The sequence below is a fragment of the Dicentrarchus labrax genome, unplaced genomic scaffold (genome assembly GCF_905237075.1).
Source record: "Dicentrarchus labrax unplaced genomic scaffold, dlabrax2021, whole genome shotgun sequence".
NCBI lineage: Eukaryota > Metazoa > Chordata > Actinopteri > Moronidae > Dicentrarchus > Dicentrarchus labrax.
The window spans coordinates 5,680,226-5,698,806 of record NW_026136724.1 but is presented as its reverse complement, the minus strand read 5'-3'; the positions used below and the strand labels follow the sequence as shown (position 1 = coordinate 5,698,806).

Below are 18,581 nucleotides of genomic sequence, written 5' to 3'. Positions count from 1 at the left end.
AAAAGTCCAAGAAAAAATAAAGGATGCTGGGACAGACCAAATGTATTGAACAAATTAAACTGAATACAACCTCACCAACTTCCTGTTTTAGGAAAGCACAGACAAATTCATCTCTTTTGCTCATGTCACACAGCTGTTCCAATTCTGCGTCTGTATGTGTAAACACCTAACCAGATTAGATCACATCCCATGTAAACAGTTGACCTGAAATCTTCAATTGGAATGATTTTAATCAATGAAAGAAGAAATGAAAAAAGTCTGAATGTAACTGCAGCTACACGCATAAAAGCACAGACAAAAGACTGATAGTGGCGTCAGATCAGAAAAGGCTTGTATGTGTTCAGGTTGTGAACAAACAGCGTATTTTCAAAGAGTGAACAGAACACTGGTCTGCACATTCACACTGTCCAACACAACCACATCCACAACTACAAGCCTCAGAGCAGCTGCACTGTGGATCAAACACTTTGCTCAAGGGCACCTGCAGTATAACTGTTGTTGAAGAGGAGCACCTCCCTCCCTGTCACTTTCTCTCCACAGACTGATATGTTTACACTGGTTGTCTCAACAGGGAGCCCTGTGGGACAATCAGTCGCACACAGAGCCTCTCCATCTGCCTAACACAACTCGCTACCTCCCACTTCCCGACACCGCACGCATTCCCACAGCAGGCACCAAACGCCCTCACATGTGGGCTCCCACATTCTCTTCAAACATGCGGCACACACAGACTGACACATGCGTGCCCGGTGCTAGCTTGTTTGATTATCCCACACAAACTCTCAGAAGTTTGTACGTGGAGCGACATGTGCTGAACAGCGCTTGTGAATGCTCATTACTTCCGTCTTAATTAGACTGACCACAAGGACGATGTAGGATGTAACAGTTCTCCCAAAATAAACAGCCTATAGGCACAGATGATATGTAATCAGCAGCATTTGCATGATAACAGCCATTTTTTATCAAGGGACAACTCAATTAGGCTCATTCAGTTTCAAATATTTACAATAAAACGCTTGGGAGGCCTTGTAGCATTTTGCATCTGTTGCACAGGCAGTGGAACAGTGTGTGTTTGAATGCTGGTGTAATAGCTGATAAAGACAAAAAGGAGAGAACTCATAAACACACAGTAAAGCTCTGTAGTTGGAGATAGAGCTCTGTCTTTTTTAAAGGCATCTCTGCTGAAACCCTTCTTCCTTCAAGCCTTCAAGTGACACTGCAACCAGAAATTCTGAGGCTTTTAGATGAAAACCGCTGTTTGTTTTTAGTCGGCCTTAACTCTAAAATGACGCAAACAAGCGGAATAATGATTGAAGGCGTTGATGACGGCGGGGGCATTAATGTTCCGCAGGGCTCTGGCGATGTTTAACTGCTAGTTTGGTGGGCGGTTTGGCTTTGTGGCATCCTGTAACAGCTTCTCGAGAAACAGACATCATTTATTTTTCCAATGCAGGCTGGCATCAGACAGATCCACAAAAGCCATTAAAAGCAATTTGGAAAAGGGCATTTTGATGAGGCACACTTCACCCAATCACTGGGTACTTAGAGCAGGAAAAAGGGAATGCATTTCGAGGAGTGACAGGAGAGCATGTGTGCAACATGCAGTGCGGGTAGGAAGGTTGCCACTAAGCCTGGAAGAATAACGAGGGGGAGCTGTTAAATTTCTGTGATAATCAGGTTCAATTAAGCTATGTTTCAATTACAGAGCCACAGTACAAATCAAAATATCACGTTCCAACTGACATAGGCAGCAGAGCGGAGAGACGCGCGGCTGGGCGACACAAAACCGGACTCCCTGCTTCCACCTGTCCCCCACCATCTCCCCTGAAATCACTGATGAGTTTGCATCAGTACTGTATTGTACTGTAAGACAGAGGTAGAGACTGAGGGTAAAGATAGAGGAGGGGGTCAGTTGAGTTAAAAATTGCTTTGTATCCATTACCATCATGTACAGCGCACAAGTCTTAGAAAATAGAATGAAATCCACAGGAAATAACGACTGACAATAACCAAGAAAGTCTTTTTGCATGGCTGCTTCACTTCACTGGCATTTTTGCTAACAATTATCAAATGCGCACTGTACAGTTTCAGATCTTTGCATGTTTTTTCCTTCTTTTCCCAGTTTTCATTAATTAGCTATTACGATTTTGCACTAAAACTGCAATGCCCAATGATATGGTATCTTTGAAAAATATGAATGCAGACACAACAGGTCCAACAAGTCCACTTAATTAGTGTAAGTTTCAAGAGTCTGTTCACTGATTTTTTTTTTTTTACAACAGAGACATTAATGAAAACTAAGGGCTGCAAAAATCTAAAATCAGCATTGTTTGGTTAACTGTGTAGTAAGATATATATGATTTTAGTGAATTAGCTAAAAAAAAATGCAAAGCCACTGTTATGGTCCTTAACATCTCTATGTGAAACTCCAATTTTACATTTTTGCACTTTGAGAAGAAGCAGAGCAGAGAAATTGGTTGCTACTAGCAGTCAATAAGACTAGAAAACTGTTGAATTTGTTTTCACTTAATCTTTTAAGCAGTTCTTTCTTCCATTGAAAGACTAGTTTGAACTCCTTTTCTACTTTTAAAACTGCACAGAAACATGTGACTCATCTATTTTTCTGAGTGCACTTTGACTTTACTTTGGGTAAGCGTTCTATATAAGTGTGAATATCTACAGCAGAGTTAAAGCAGTTTTACAGTACTTTGATATATTTTGATATTCTTTCCACTTCTGTTAAAAAGTGAGACACACTGGCTACTTCGGCATGTTTGCAACTTTGTGTCCTTACGTGCCTCCTCGCCTGTGAAAAGTGTGCTAGGGCACGTTGGGCCTCTCTAAAGTATTAAGTGACTGATGAATGATGTTGGAATTGGAAAGTGTTATCCCTCAGATGCAACTGTCAAATACAAATGGGCCAACACCTTAATTACCACTTCCTACGGGACAGAAAACAACCTCCTCCAAGACAGGACTGGAAAACCAGGCGTTAGCGCTTTACGGCACATGAGCACAGCTCAATAATTGAAGGGTTTTACCCCAAAATGCTACATATCCACTGGAAAATACATGCCACCTTAAATCCCTAAGTCAGTATTTCAAAAGCACAGATGACTCAAGCTTCACACACAGAGCTATTTTGTGAGTAAGTCTTGGGATGACTCAGTTGACTTAGTTTTTCTTTCCAATGTTCTTTACTTTTAAACTAGTGATTATTTTATTTATGCTGTCAATGTTTATTAATTTATTTTACACCCACGTTGAACCCACATTGTGCTCAAATCTCGCCCTGGTGGTTGGAACCTGAATCACCAGTGGGGGTCATTAGAGGCTGTGGGGTTTTTGTGTTCCTCAAGGAAACCAAAACAGAAGAGAGATGATTGGCTTTTGTAGCATCTCTTTAGATCTTTGCTTAAGGCTGAAATCAAAGTCTAGTGATGAGGCAAGGGAATCCAAATAAATCAAATCAAACCTTCACATACAAACTACTGTGTCATCGTTTTAAGCCTTTCTCCCAGAAGATCAAAATCGATACCAGCTAAAGCGAACAAAAATTAGACACCCCTGCATCAAAGTTTGCTTTTTTCTTCCATTCAGCACACATGGCAGAGTGCTGAGAAGATGAATACACACGTTTTGCACCTATTAATTCCTCTTGGCACTGGCAACCTAATGAGGCAGAGCTCATCACTCATGCTGAGGCGACACATAACTGGGATGCTTTTTACAGCCAAAGTATACTTTATTAATCATTGCCGTTGAGCTGAGCTGCTTTGAAAGCCAAACATTTACATGCAGACAAAGCCAAAACCTTCTGCTCATCGAGGCTGAGTTGTACACAGTCCAAAGGCGAGAATTATTTTGTATGTTTCTTCCCGTAAATAGCCAAGACCTGGTGGACACGGCAGCTTAGAGTACTCTGAAGCCACTCAGCCTTCCTTTTACCACCCAGCCCGCTTCTCTCACTGTCTATCACCTCTCCGTCAACCCTCCTCTTCAGACTGTGGGTCTGACACTAGTGCTTCCACTGGTCTCGTCCCAAACACTCCATTGATTCCAGCTGCTGACAGACGATGAATCAAAAAATGGATCAAATGAGACAGAGCTTTCAGAGCAGCTGATGGGCAGAGGGGAGGCTGGGTTAAAGGATCCTGTCTCATAAGCCAGGGATCATCGCTCATCATGTCAAAATCCAAAGTAAAGAAACTTTTTCTCACCCGGCATTGGCTGAAGAAATGTTTTATGCAATGTTGATCACGGTGGCAGTCCCCATAATCCCTTGCCCTAACTGAAAGCTTTCATGACTGAGAGCTGAGGATCGGTCTTTCCTACAGTCTTTGAGAAAGAGGTTATTGCTCATTTTTTAGAAACGTTAGTGCAAACCTCACACTGAACCTCATGCATCCAGATTCATTTGGCCAGCTCAGGCTCACAAAGTCAATGTTAGCATTCATAGCAGCCTAAATGTTATGAAACTGTGCACCATAAAACTTTTTCTAAGGCAAGAAAACCAAACGAAAATGATTCAATTCAAGTAGCCGAGGCTTCCGAGACAAAACAAGCGCTGAGCTGATTTTTATCACACCATACCTCATATTCATGTAAATAAAACAATAATTTTCTTTAAGGATTTTACTTGCTGTGCTGTTCCCAGTTCCTTCAGAGACTACTGCACAAGCCCAGTCAGCATATAAACACACATGAAGTATAATCAACAGGATCTGCATGGCAACACAAGCCTATATCCATGGATGTCTCAATTATATACAGTGGTTCAATTTCAAATGTTTACAGCATCAAATAACTTGGAGGCGCTCCATGTGGCTTTGCGCATCTGCTGCACAGACAGGGCGTGTGTCCACATGTGTCTGCAGGCAAACGGGTGGCAGAGAGAGAGACAGAGAGTTAAACAAAGATGTTTCATGAATGACAAAGACAAACGAGTCACCTCATTCATCACTGGGTTAATCTCTTTAAATCCTTTTTTGCTGCTCAAGTCAGATCTCATTATCGCTTCCGTTGATGAGGCCGTCTCAAAAATAACAAAATGATGCAAAGCACATGCAAAGATTCCCTTTGTTGTGATTTCATCTGTCCCCTTTTTTCTACCTCTGTTCTCAATTTTCTTTTTTTAGCCTGAGCTGCAGTAGAATGATGTGCAATTCTACAACAGCAAAATTATGATTATTAAGAAGAATATTGCTCTTGCAGTGTCACATTAGAAATCCTTGGAAACATGCCATCATGAAGTTTGACTTAAGAAACGGTTATGTTTTTAAAGGGGTACTCCAGCAATTTTCCAGATTTTTAAAACAAAGTTGAAGGAGCAGAGGTCGAGATACCATGACCTATAGTACCCAGTGTGGGTTGAGCTCCAGATGGGATCCTACATTTCCCAAAATGCAATTCAATGGAGAATGGGAATTTTGTTAGACAGTCCCTGACACATAAATGCCCACATCTTTCAAATCCCACAAGGTCATAACACAGGCTTTCTTTTGTGAATTACATCATCACTTTGGAGGGTTCACTCCAGAGCCACACTGAGTAGTCCTCATGACAAGATAAGATAGAACTTTATTTATCCAGAGGGAAAATAACAGTGGCTGTCAGAAACGCCAGCTCCAAGGGAGACTGCAACCTGAACACAGCACCTTGGATGGTCAAAATGGAAGCAGCAGAAGCTCAGATATATGACTATTAGTCCTTAGTCTGGGTCAAGCTTAAAACCCACTGGATAATAAATCCTCCATAATGCAACAGCATCACTTATTGTACCCAACACCTGATAAACATCCATGTCTTTGTAACACCACACCACCAAAAAAAGGGAGTCTCAGAGCCAGAGACAACTTGAGATGGCTAGATGGGAAAACAAAAAAAAAGGCTGAAATGAAGCTAGAAAACCTCCTCTCAGTTCTCATGGCGCTGTTAGTAAATACATAACAAACAGCTTAAAGAAGAAGTAGAGGCATTGTTATTAATCTTCAGAGTACATTAAAGTGAGCAGCAGAGGAGGATAAATAAGTGGAGGGTGTTTTTCAGGGGCGAGAGGACCACGATAAGTATTTCTTGATGGCTTTTAAGCTCACACCAGCCGGCGGGGAATGACTCAACTGTCTTCTGTCTCTTTGTCATTACACACTGTTACTGTCCTGTTCTGCTAAGGTAAACATCAACAACACGATGGATAGCATTACTGTTGACAGGCGACAGATTCTCCTGTCAGTCCTGTCTGAGGCCGTTTCTCTCAGAAGGGTCAGAGAGGTCAAACTGCTGACTCTCCAGGCATCTGTTTGCATAACCTGCTGACTAGCTTTGATGCAAGGTGAGAAATACCACATCCCCGCTGCTTCCTGTGGGTTCTCAACCTTTTGGTTACTGGATAAAAATTATAGTGTAGATTGTAAAATATGAATAGCTATGAAGCAGCATGCCTTTTATTTCCTATCTCCATATTCTTTTACTTAATTTGAGTAAACCTGAAAGCTGGTAATATGTGACCAAGTGTGAACCTGCTGTGTTGTCACCCAATGTTTTATGGACTATCGGACTATGGTTTATTGAAGCCATGAGTTTGGCATTATGACCATCACCATCTTGGATTTTAGAAACCAGAAGAACATCATGCTGTATGGAAGAAGACTTGAAACTAGCGATTGAGACCATAAACTCATTAGGAAACTGTTTACTGAGCTAATAAATCCAGTGAGCAGTATGGTCATTTTCTCATAGATTTCTATACATTTGGACTTCTTTTTGCAGCCAGTGGAGTTCAATTAGAAAGACTGCAGATTTGAAATATTTCTTCATTCACTTTTCAGACCCGGAAACTCTGTCCACAAGGATTATGTGACAATGAAATAGAGAATACCACATTTCAACAGACACTACAAATGTGAATATATCCTGTAAGAGGGAGGCTGCGTGTGAGGAAATATTAGTTAAATGGCCTGACAAGACTGGTGATGGAAAGGGTTAGGGTGGGAGATTTCCGGTAAGGCGTTTGCAGTAAACAGGTAAAAAATACTATATATTATTGGCTGCTTTAATCATAACATACCTGACTGAACCCGATTTGAGCCATTAAAAGTCTGGGAAATTCAGCAGGGAGATAGGAGAATGTAAAATTTTGTGAAATATATGAGATTGTAACACTACTCTTTTGTGTTATGGTGCTGAACAGAGAGCTACTGGAAAGTACTTTTATTATTTGCTGCTCTTTAGGTCACTGCAGTCACTATGCATTTTCCTTGTCTGATGTTGTCCCACTGTTTCTCTCTCCCTTTTAAACCTTGCTATGGTCTCTAACCTCTGTGGGTGTCCCCATGAAACGGTGCTGCAGATTTTACTGTACAGCAGCTTTTCCCAGATGTTAAATGTCAGATGCAGTTTTCTCTGCTGCAATGGTCAGTCAGCAGTGAAACATCTGCAGCGGCTGTTTGTATAATTTTACATTCCCTCCTCCCATATTTTGTGCCTCGGAACAGTGACAGGTTATTCTTCCATTTTACCTGCGCAAAACCTCAGTGCAGTCCTTTAGTAAGTAAGAAAAAACACAATTTGGCAGCAAAATGCTTTTTAGGCCAGTGTACATCATGTGTTGAAGGCTGGGGTCTTCAGTAAAGACCTGATGATATGTCAAATATTCACCTTATTCATCTAATTCAGGTATGGTCAGATGCAGGAAATCCTCTGATCCCATTAAAATGAATCAAAACATTAAAGTTGACAAAGTCTCTTTTACAAAGCAGTAAGGAGAGCGCTGTATCCAGAGTAAACTGGACTCCTGGGAGATGTTTTACCTCCTTTGCCCCTTTGGTTTAGTATAAAGCTGGGGTGATAAACAAGAGCATTCTCTGTCTACTTTCTGACTGACGTCTGTTTTGACAATTCACAGAGGAGTCAACAACTAAGTGCAGCTTCAGCTGCATTATTTGGGTGTAAGTGTTAAATCTAAATCTAAACCAAAGTCATGAACTTTGACTTTATAAACATACAAAACACAGTTGTCGCTTTCACTTTATCAGTCAGTGCAAACTACAAGCCTCTTTTTGTTCAGGCAGTGAGGAATGAGGGGGACACTCAGCGATCACTTGCAGCCGTGACACTTGCCATGTCACGCTGCGGGTGGCTGAGGAGGGTGCCAGGCGGGTCGGGTTCACTGAGGGCAGGGAGGCGGGAGAGGGAAGCAAACAGCACAAGTTGTGTGCCGATGGGTCCCTGGGCAAATACTGAGCAATATCATAGGAGGACGAGTGACAGAAGATAAAAAAAGAAAGAGACTTCCTCACATATGCTTATTTCTAAGAGCTAAGGACAGAGGGAATCTGTGAAAAGACTGATTGATTTACACTTTATTAGGTAATCCAAAACTGCAAGAGAAGGTTCGGAATAGCCCAGAGTGACTGCAGCTGGTGCGTTGCAGTCAAACAAACTGAGCTGGATCAAAGGTTACCAGTCCTTCACTGCGCCCGTTTTTAACAAGCCAGCTCAATGCACCCTTAACAGAACATCTGCCGATGTCGTTATAATGAGTGATTAAAAGCTTCCAATTGAGCTACAAGTGAGCCTGTAACGAGTCCACTGGGTCTTCTGTTCATGCTGCTAAACTGGCTAACATATGAGAGGGTCAACCTGTGCACCAGAACACACACACCTCTTGCAATAAAAAACACTGGCGCCCGCAGAGGAACAAAGAAAAGGAAGACGGACACCAAAGAAGATTCACAAGAGTCAAAGAACGAAGGGAGTGATGTTCACACAGTGTGAGAGTGCAGTGAGGAGTTTTAGCACAACAGCTGCTGAGGCACTTGAGCAGCCATACATTAAAAACTGGATCGATCATGGTCAACTTGTGTTAGTACAAACAAGATACACGGATGTACTGAAGATGATCTGATTTTCAATATGTAGATGAAATATGAAGACAGACCAAATGTTCCCTTTGAGGCTATTCACACCACAAATGTGACATCTGCAGTGGACAAACTCAGTCCCAGTATGTACAGTGGTCTCTGTCTCATATATTTATCATACACTGATGGTGCAATATGACAGTATTAAATTGAAACTAATTATTCAGGACAAGCTCCAGCGTCTCTCAACCAGCTGGTGAGCAGATCATTCTCTTTAACGTCTGTTTCTGGTGGTGATATCTGATAAAACTTTTTGTTTGTCTATTTGAAAGCCTGTGTTTGGACATTAAAACACTGCCAGTAGATGTGAAAGGTGGTTCTGAAAGGTTTGTGGCTCCTTTAGCTGCTGAATGTTCATCAACTAGCAAAGTATTTTGCTTTGATTCAGCCTTTGACATTTCACACTCGGTTTAGAAGCTGATCTCTCTACCAACAAGGCATCCACACTGAGCAAGAAGAGAGAATGAACCCTCTGTATAGCTATAGTTTCAGCCATCTAAACTGTCCATCTGCCTCTGCCCTCTTTAGGCCACTTGCTGCCAATTTCCGGGCATGCACAATGACATCAGGGATGTTTCAGAGGCTCAGAGTTCCCATCATCCATTTGTCAGTGTATTTCCAGACCAACCGACTCTCATAATAGGTGAGTTGCCTGACAGGCAGGGCTGGTATACTCAAATTAACAACTTGAGGAATAGTGTCACAGAGATGCCAGTTGGTTTGGCGTTGCAGGAACCCCGGCCAGGGACTCAAATTAGGAACATGATGAATTAGAAGCAGAGATTAATAGCGAGCTAATGAAGCGTCAGGCCAGTGAAGATGATACTACTGAGTGGCTCGTGCCATTTGTCCTCTTGTCTGGCTGGGGTGCAGGCTGCCAACAGATGGGGCCCAGATGAAACTGGTGGGCTTTTATAGTCTCCAAGAAACCCTAAGCTCAATTAGGCCTCAAAGGCAGCACAGTCCAAATGTGTTTCTCAAGCCAAAATTCTGAACAGTTTGACTTTTCTAGCATAAGTGGAAATGACTAATCCCTTTGCTGATTCAAATGAGTTTGTTAAATTCAGTTTAGTTGAAACATTCAAAGTCACTGACAATGTTTGTTTTTATCTATGCTATTGGTATGGGGCTCTAGTGATGGCAATGGTTGCTCAGTCAGTCACTCATATATAATATCTCAACAGCTGTTGGAAGGATTACCATGAAATTTGGTTGAGACATTCATGTCTCCCTTGGGATACATCCTAATGACTTTGGTGATCCCTTAACTCTTCATCAAGTGCCATCATCAGCTCAGATTGTAAATTCAAGACTTTGGTTTATGACTAAATACCTGCAGAACAAAGTTCCTATCAGACTCAGATGTACATTGTGTTTACTGCTAATTAGCAAATGTTAGCATGCTAACACCCTAAACTAAGATGAAAAGCGTGACAAACCTGTTAAACATCAACATGGCAGCATTGCAGTTATGAGCATGTTAGCGTGCTGAATTTAAGTACAGCATCACAAAGTGGCTACAATGGTTCTTAGTGCTGCTTTACGGTAAACAATTACATTATCAATCAAATACGTATCAGTAAGGGATTGCCTCATGGATCATTACACTATGATGTTACAGCGTGCCGGTGACTGTCTTTAGTCCAACCTTGTTAGTTTAAACTTTTATTTTCAATCTAGTAGAAAACTAGTTGAAGTAAACTAAAGTTAAAATCAGAACCACTTCTGCACTGTGTTGTTTTTCTGCCTTTGAGGTGTTTATCCACAATCTGAAAACCACTACACACACCACTACACACACCACTACAACTACTTAAGAAAATCAATTCAGAAATGATCTTTTTTTTTATCATATTTAAAACACAAAAATCACAACATTGTGACATTTTCCTGCTTATTTAACTGATTTATCATGAAATATGCTTCATCAATGTAAATCAACAGTCAAAGAAATTACAATGTCAAATCAAACTGGATTGGGTGAGAGCCAAGGCGGCGAACAGTCGATCTAAATATGATCCATGACACACTTAAAAATCCAATACCACAAATGAAAAGCAGCAAGAAAAGGGTTGACTCTGAAGTGGTGAGTTGTTTGATGTAATCTCTTCTACCCCTGTCCCGAACAGCCTTCTGCTGACAGATGTTGCATCTCTGCATCTTTGCATTCATGTAAGATTTTGACAAGTGTTTGTTTTTTCTCTGAAATCCTTTGCTGAGGTCGCTAGAAGCTAAACACACACACACACACACACACACACACACACACACACACACACACACACACACACACACACACACACACACACACACACACACACACACACACACACACACACACAAACACACACAAACACGCATACACACCCCAAAAGTGAAACTGCACAGTCATCCGTATTGCAGGGAAGCGCTCTGTGGTTTGCTAATGATGTCTGTCTATAATGAGGAGGATTAGTGTTGCGAGGCTTTAATATTTTCTGCTGAATGGGCCTCTTCTGCCGTCCCCTGCCTGCCGTTCTTGTGTTTGAGCACGATTCTTCTGAGAAATGAAAAAAGAAAAAAATCCTTCTCTCCATTCAAAAACCTGGGTACGCATCTAATTCCTTTGGATGTCTGTACAATTACTGGAAACTGCACTGTCAGAGGGCGTGAGGTTTTACATGGCAGAGGGATACTGGAGTGTGCTGTGAGGTGAGTGAGACGTTTAAAGGTTTCACATAAACAGATCCTTAATCCACAGAATGCGTTTATAGTTTTACATCACATGCATTTAGCTGACACTTTTATCCAAAATCTAAAAATAGGAAGAGTGTCAAATCCTTACACTGCAAGTATTAAATTAATCTTGAAGGGGTGAGGACCGTAGTGACTGAATGGAGAAGACAAACAAAAACAACACTTTTTGGGGGGTACGTGACTCTTCTTCCTCTGATGAACCTAAACGTCTTTCCCCAAACCTGCCTCACATCACTCTCTACCCATTGAATTTTAATTTTCCATCCCTACTCTTATCTATTATCACAGATCTGACACAGTGAGAATAGACGCAGTGGAAAAAGAAACAGAACCAAAATCAAATCTCCGCTGGGTTTGAAAGCCCCTCGTACCACACTCCTGTCATTCCTCGTCCTCGTCATCTTTACTGGCTTGCTCAGCGGTTGCAGATGATTCCTTCCGGGACCAAATATGTGGTCAAGGGTACGCTTCTGTAGACAGGCCCCGCTCCCCATTTCAGGAACAAATTCCCAGTAATCATTAGTTCCTACACCAATAAATCCAACCAAAACTATTCCCCAAAAACACACCAGCCGCAAGCTCTACTGGGAAAAACGGGCATGTTCGCAATTTTGACCAGTCCAACCACTGGGAACGCCAGGCCTCAAATGGGAGGAATCCCATTTGCATTAACAATCTAAATGTTTCACAAGCCAAAAGAAAAATGCTTCCATTTCTGAAAGTGACTACTGTGCAGTACAGAAGTAGAGAGCCATTTTGTTGTAAATTGCTGCACTTTTGCTCTATCAGGAGAAACATCAAGAAAGGAAATCTATCTGCAGTATTAAAACTAATAAGGGATTTTGGGTAGAGAGGATCAACACCAAATTAGTTTAAGGAAGTGGAAGTGGAACTATAAATGCTTTTTTATTGCATTTTTTCAGCCATGGGACAACATTTTAAAAGCTGTGACATTTCAATCTTCAAATTCACATTAGCAATCAAGAGACCAAAGTTTGACCTTTTAGCATTAAAACCTGCACACTAGAAATGCAGGCTTTTATTATACACTGTAACAGTTAGAAGATCAAAGGTCAAACTCTTTTACATATTGTTCTTGATGAGAGCAAATTGGAGCATGTAGAGGAGGGAAAACTGGGAGAGGGTGGCTATTAATTCATAACTCTACTGTTCTTTGCTGTGCTATCCCATGAGCCCTCTGCACAGTCAGGGGTGACACCCTTTGGCCTTATAATTATAAGGACTAAGTATTCAGGCGCCAACTGAAGGCATGGAATGGCTGGTGAATGAACAGCAAAATGCAGAGATTACATAGGCTTGATCTGATCATGTATCAAAATGAAAAACTTCACTCCAGTGATGGATGGAGCATTTTCAACTTAAAACGAAAAAAAGGAAGTAAAAGGAATTGGCTGCTGGTGGCAGATGTTTGTGAAAGCCATAGCAGAGTTTTGCTGGCCATTACTCTTACTGACTGCCCACATATCCGCCAAGTTTTTCTGTTGGATTAGCTCTGCAGGAAATGATAGTTCTGCAACTGACTTGTGGATCTCCCGCATTGTGAACAAGGGTTTAAACAAAAAGAGGGCATTATGGATGTAGATTAGCTGAAAAGCTTGCAGATGCTGGTGACGTTCTGGTTTCTGCTCCTCGGCTTCCAGCAGCTGCTCAGTTGGCCTCTGTCCACTCACCAGACCAGCAGCGACCCACCGCTTAGAGAAAACAGGCTTGCGACTGCAGGATCACCATTTCAAGTCCCAAATAGGGAAGAATCTGTGCAGAGGAAGTAAATCAGACTCATCTGCCCCTCCATTGACAGCTGCTGCTACTGTGATGTCTCTGGCCAAGGCGTTTAAACTCCAGGTGCTAGGTGGCCAGTGGCAGGTTTCCAAACTTCACAGCTTGTGTTGTCAATACGCAGCCAAGAGTTAAAAAATAGCTCTAGTTGTACTCAAGACGGGGGAAAGGTTGTCAGTAAATAACTAAAGTTTCAGATTGATATCAGTGTTCAAACCCATGGGATAAATAAGCCTAACAAAATACTTCTGCATTTGGAGAGCCATATGTTCATGTGTCATCACATAGATCTCTTAGGGTAGTGGGATCATGTGGTTCAACTATGGTTAAAAAAAAGCTACATTATTGCCTTTTAGTTCTGCTCTGGTTTGTGTTCAAACTGACTTTTTACAAACGAACCAAAACCTGTAAGCATTATGGACTGACTATCCAGTAGGATATTTTTTGCAACTTTGTTGCATCATTAGTACTACATGGAACCTAGATGGAACGAACCGAACCAAACTGGCAAATGTGCCAGAGTTGGTTTGAACCAAACCAAGCAGCTTGGTGTGAAAGCACCCTTAAGATCTGAATATACTTCCAAAAGGACAGCTGTGGACACCACTGCCGCATAGTAGTTCTGGTTTCTACAGTATTCATTTATGGATTCTGCTTGGAGGACACACATATAGATTGGCGTCTACAGGAAGAGCTTCCCTTGTGGACCAACAAATTGGAGGTATGTGGGTGTCAGTGTACAGCCTCTGATGGCAATCAGATGGCAAATTTATGCAGACCCTAGCGTATCGTCATGGACGTGGAAAGTATGATTCTAGCTTCAGTCTTCTTCTCTCAAAAATATGCAACTAACTCAGATATTAAAGTTCCATTAAAACTGTGTGTTAAAGTTCACTGCACCTGTTTTCATAATAAACTTTATGCTGATGACTTTTGTCTCAAACGTCTTTAAAGCAACTGCTTCACAAACAGTTCCTTTTACTTTCCCTAGTATAAACCTTTTTATTTGGTTGTTCTAGCTGGCTACATCTTTGTGGCTGTTATGTGTGTCTGTGTGTCTGTGTGCGTCAGATGTTTCCTTCCCTTTGCGCCCACTCTATAAGCAACCGTGCTTCCTCCAACTTCAGATTCCCAAGCTGGCCGGACCCTCTGTGGTCGGAGCAGGTGGTGGATCAATGGGCTTAGTGAGACAAAGAGCTAGCTGCACACACACACACACACACACACACACACACACACACACACACACACACACACACACACACACACACACACACACACACACACACACACACACACACACACACACACACACACAGACAGAGGTTGCTGGCATATCGAGCCACATGCTTGCAGTGCTGCTTGCAGTTCGCCCTTAGTGACCAGTGCGTCAGTCTGGACTCAGCTGTTTCTAGCCAGGAACTGAACTACTTTATCTGACAAAAAAAAGAAAAAAGAGCTTATCTTTCCAGAACTGATTTTGACACATTGAACTCACACTGTGACTTTAGTTCCCAGGATTCACAGTTTTTTTCCTTCCTGATTCTTAAATGTTGTTTTTGTAGTAGAGTGCACAGTCTGCTTCCATTACAGCTGGACTCGCAATGGAGGAAAAAATAAAACAGCTGAATACTGTGCTGTCTGAACATGTGAAACTAGTTGTAAAATACATTCTGTTTCATTCCAGTGATAGGACCCTTTTGGAAATGTTTCATGATCTCCCTTAGACACCCCCAGAGAATTTATCAAATCCATTGACATTGAAATACTGACACACACACTAGGACTATGGATATGGTACACAGAAAAATGGTCCAATAAATGCAAAAATCCTGTACAGTAAGCTATACACATACAAAACACAGCTTTAACAATAGGGCACAAAAACTGACAAAAAATAGACACACACTGTCAGGACCAAACACACTCCTCGCCCACAGTGTCTTACTAAGAAAGTGCACCGAAGCAGCTCAATAGCTTTAGTCACTTTTAATGGCAGGAGGGCAGATGCCAGGGCAAACCAACACTGCATAAACACTTAGTCAACTCTAGTTAAAGTGAGGGGTAATTATCTCACAGTGACGACAATCAGCGGTTATACAGCCCGTCATCTCATTAACAGAGGGGAAAATGACACCGCCAGCATCGCTCAGCATGGCAGCCAGAAATACAGATGATTGAAAACGACAAAGTAAGTCAAATATGTTAGGGTTTAAACTTTTCAGGGATCTGCTCTGTTTTCGGTCAAGTGGCAATGCGGTTACTACAGTCATCACCATCTTTCTGAATGGTAAAGACGTTTATGGTTTGTGATCACAGTCAATACTTTGCCTTTGGGAGATTTCAGCTTGGACTTGAGAGTGCATGGCACGTTGTGGACAAGTATTCAGATCCTTTACTTCAGTAAAAGTAATGCAAAAATACAAGAATGACATGTATTCAAACTCATACTTAGGTAATATTATAGAGGTATCATCAGTATGGGTGAGTTATATCATTACATAATACATAACAGGATTGTTAATACTGATGCATTCATGCATATGTAGCATTTTAAAGATGTATCTGCTCAAGGTGGAGCTGATTGTAACTTCTATATATAATTACTAGCTCTGTCCAGTGGTTCCCAACCTGGGGGCAGACCCCTCCAAAGGCTCACAGGTTAAATCTGGGGGGTCATGTGATAAATAATGGGGTAGAATAAATGAAAGTTGAACTTTTCTGTAATCTTTGCTTCTTTGTTAGGTATTGGATCATTTGACCTCTTTGGGCTTCAAACTTTTAAATTCAAAGAAACCAGCTGAGACGTTTAGAGGGGAAATCTCTCTGGTGTAGCTGCTAACAACTCACAGACCTGCCAAAAACAATGCATTGTATTTTAAAAGTAACTACATCTATTGTATTATCTAAATAACTAGTAATGACAGCTGTCAAACAAGTGGAGTGCAATATGTCCCTTTGAAAGGTAGAGGAGTGGAAGTATAAAGTAGCAAAAAGTGTACACACCTACATAAATGACAAGTATCTCTATCTCTACTATACTTGAGTAAATGTACTTAGTTACTTTGCACCACTGGAGTGATTTTAGTCTAATTTGAGGCCACATATGAGATAATTATAGGTAAGAGCATCATCTGGATGGTGTAAAACGTAGTATAAAAGAAGTATACAACTACAATTTTAAAACTGCAATATATCTTACAACAGCAGAGCAGTTCAAGGTCAGCACTTCAGATAAATATTCCTCATAAACATAATTCATTCTCATGCAAAAGTGCTTTAAAGGGTGGATATAAAAGTTTGGCTGCAACACTCACCATTTGCGACTGGCTCCTGGGGCTGCCATTGATATCCTCCACCTTCTCATTCGCTGAAAGGAAATGAAGAAACAAGATTTTTACTGTTGTCCCATACTGAACTTCAACATCCCGACGTCCAGTGACTTTTGAGTTCAGGTGCACAGATCCAGCAGGAAACCTCTGTTGAGGTTAGCATAGGAGAGAGTATGCCTGTATGTACATGCATGTGTGTGTGTGTGTGTGTGTGTGTGTGTGTGTGTGTGTGTGTGTGTGTGTGTGTGTGTGTGTGTGTGTGTGTGTGTGTGTGTGTGTGTGTGTGTGTGTGTGTGTGTGTGTTGAGGTGCAGAGCGACGCAGGAAAGGTCTGGGAAGCAAAGCTGCCTAATTCGTCAGCTGCCGCCAGAGAATTACTGACAGGCCAGCTTGGCCTCATTGTCTGTTCGGGCGAGCAGGGAGGGTAAAGTTTCAGAGAGAGAGAGAGAGAGAGAGAGAGAGAGAGAGAGAGAGAGAGAGAAAGAGAGAGAGAGAGGAAGTTAGACGGATTGAAAAAGTGAAAGAGATTTAGGGAGACAGACGGCATCAGTGAGAGAGGCAGCATATGTAATAGAGAGGAAAATGTGTGTGTGTGTGTGTGTGTGTGTGTGTGTGTGTGTGTGTGTGTGATAAACAGAGGGAGAGGCAGTCAAACAGAATAGTTTAGAACAGTGATGGAGACACAAAGAAAAAGACAGAGCACAGACACTATATGCAAGAAGAAGAAAAAGAATGTGTGAGAGAACTTGGAAAGTTACAACAATAATGTAATCTATTACACAGCTTTAACAGCAAGCTTTGCCTTGGTGACTGCACGTAGCCCTCCTGCAGGGTTCACACACGAACTTTGAACAAAACCAGGTGAATCCTGAATCTAGGCTTATAACATCCAGCATTTTCAATGTGAACCCTATCGGCCTTCCACACTGCATGTCACTGTTGCATGTGATGAATATGACGTCCCACCTGTGATAAGGGTTTGATTAAACAGTACTTGTTTATCGTTAGAGAACGATTGTAATCATAGTTTAACCTCTTAAACATATGGAAGCCCATTTATGCCAGGACAAGACAAAAAAACTGATGATAAAAATGATCAATGAATAATCATGGTGAGTCAAAATGATGAAATACTAAGTCAATAATTAGATTTTATGAATCAAAATTGAATGAATTAGTCATAAAAATCTATAAAATCACAGCATGAGTTTGCAATGACAGAGTTTATATAAAAGCTCAGTTCTGCCAGGAAAGAAAATTAAACGCTGACTATCTAAGTCATACATTTTTAATCTATAGGTTTAAAGTATGCGATACTAAATCATAATTTTGAGATACTAACGGGTGCCCTAGTGGTCTAAGGGTTAATGAAACCAACATTGACCTTTGGTAGGATGGGAACACAGCCCAACATACACACACCCTGACCTCCTCTTTGCAGAACTACAATGTCACGCTGCTTCCAACTTTGCTTCTGAGACTGATCTGTAATAATATGGGTTGCAACAAGGTCATTTAAGGCATTCAATCAAACACTTAAAGCCCAAATCATTTTCCAAAATATGTCTGCCACTGAGAATCAGCTGCCAGTGACTTCAAATGGTCAGCTCATGCAGCTAAAAATTCATGACTGAGCAGGCAGGACAACTTAACAGACACTGGGAGGCTTCATTTTCTCTTTCGCCATAGGATAGCTGCCCCCCCTCACCTCCAGCTGCTGCACCAAGCTGACATGTCTCTTACCAGTCTGTCCACAAGACAGTCAATCAACCTCTGTCTAACTAACTCTAACAATC

The 18,581-nt window shown here is 41.5% G+C and overlaps 1 protein-coding gene across 10 annotated transcripts in view; it reads right to left on the bottom strand.

The window, feature by feature from the left end:
• Window positions 1–18,581, bottom strand: part of nav3 (neuron navigator 3) — a 428,096-nt gene that overhangs the window by 117,675 nt on the left and 291,840 nt on the right. For all 10 annotated transcript variants that reach the window (XM_051392318.1, XM_051392319.1, XM_051392315.1 and 7 more), the window contains one exon: window positions 16,772–16,824. In XM_051392318.1, the coding sequence (XP_051248278.1) occupies window positions 16,772–16,824 (53 nt within the window). The remainder of the gene's footprint in view (window positions 1–16,771; window positions 16,825–18,581) is intronic.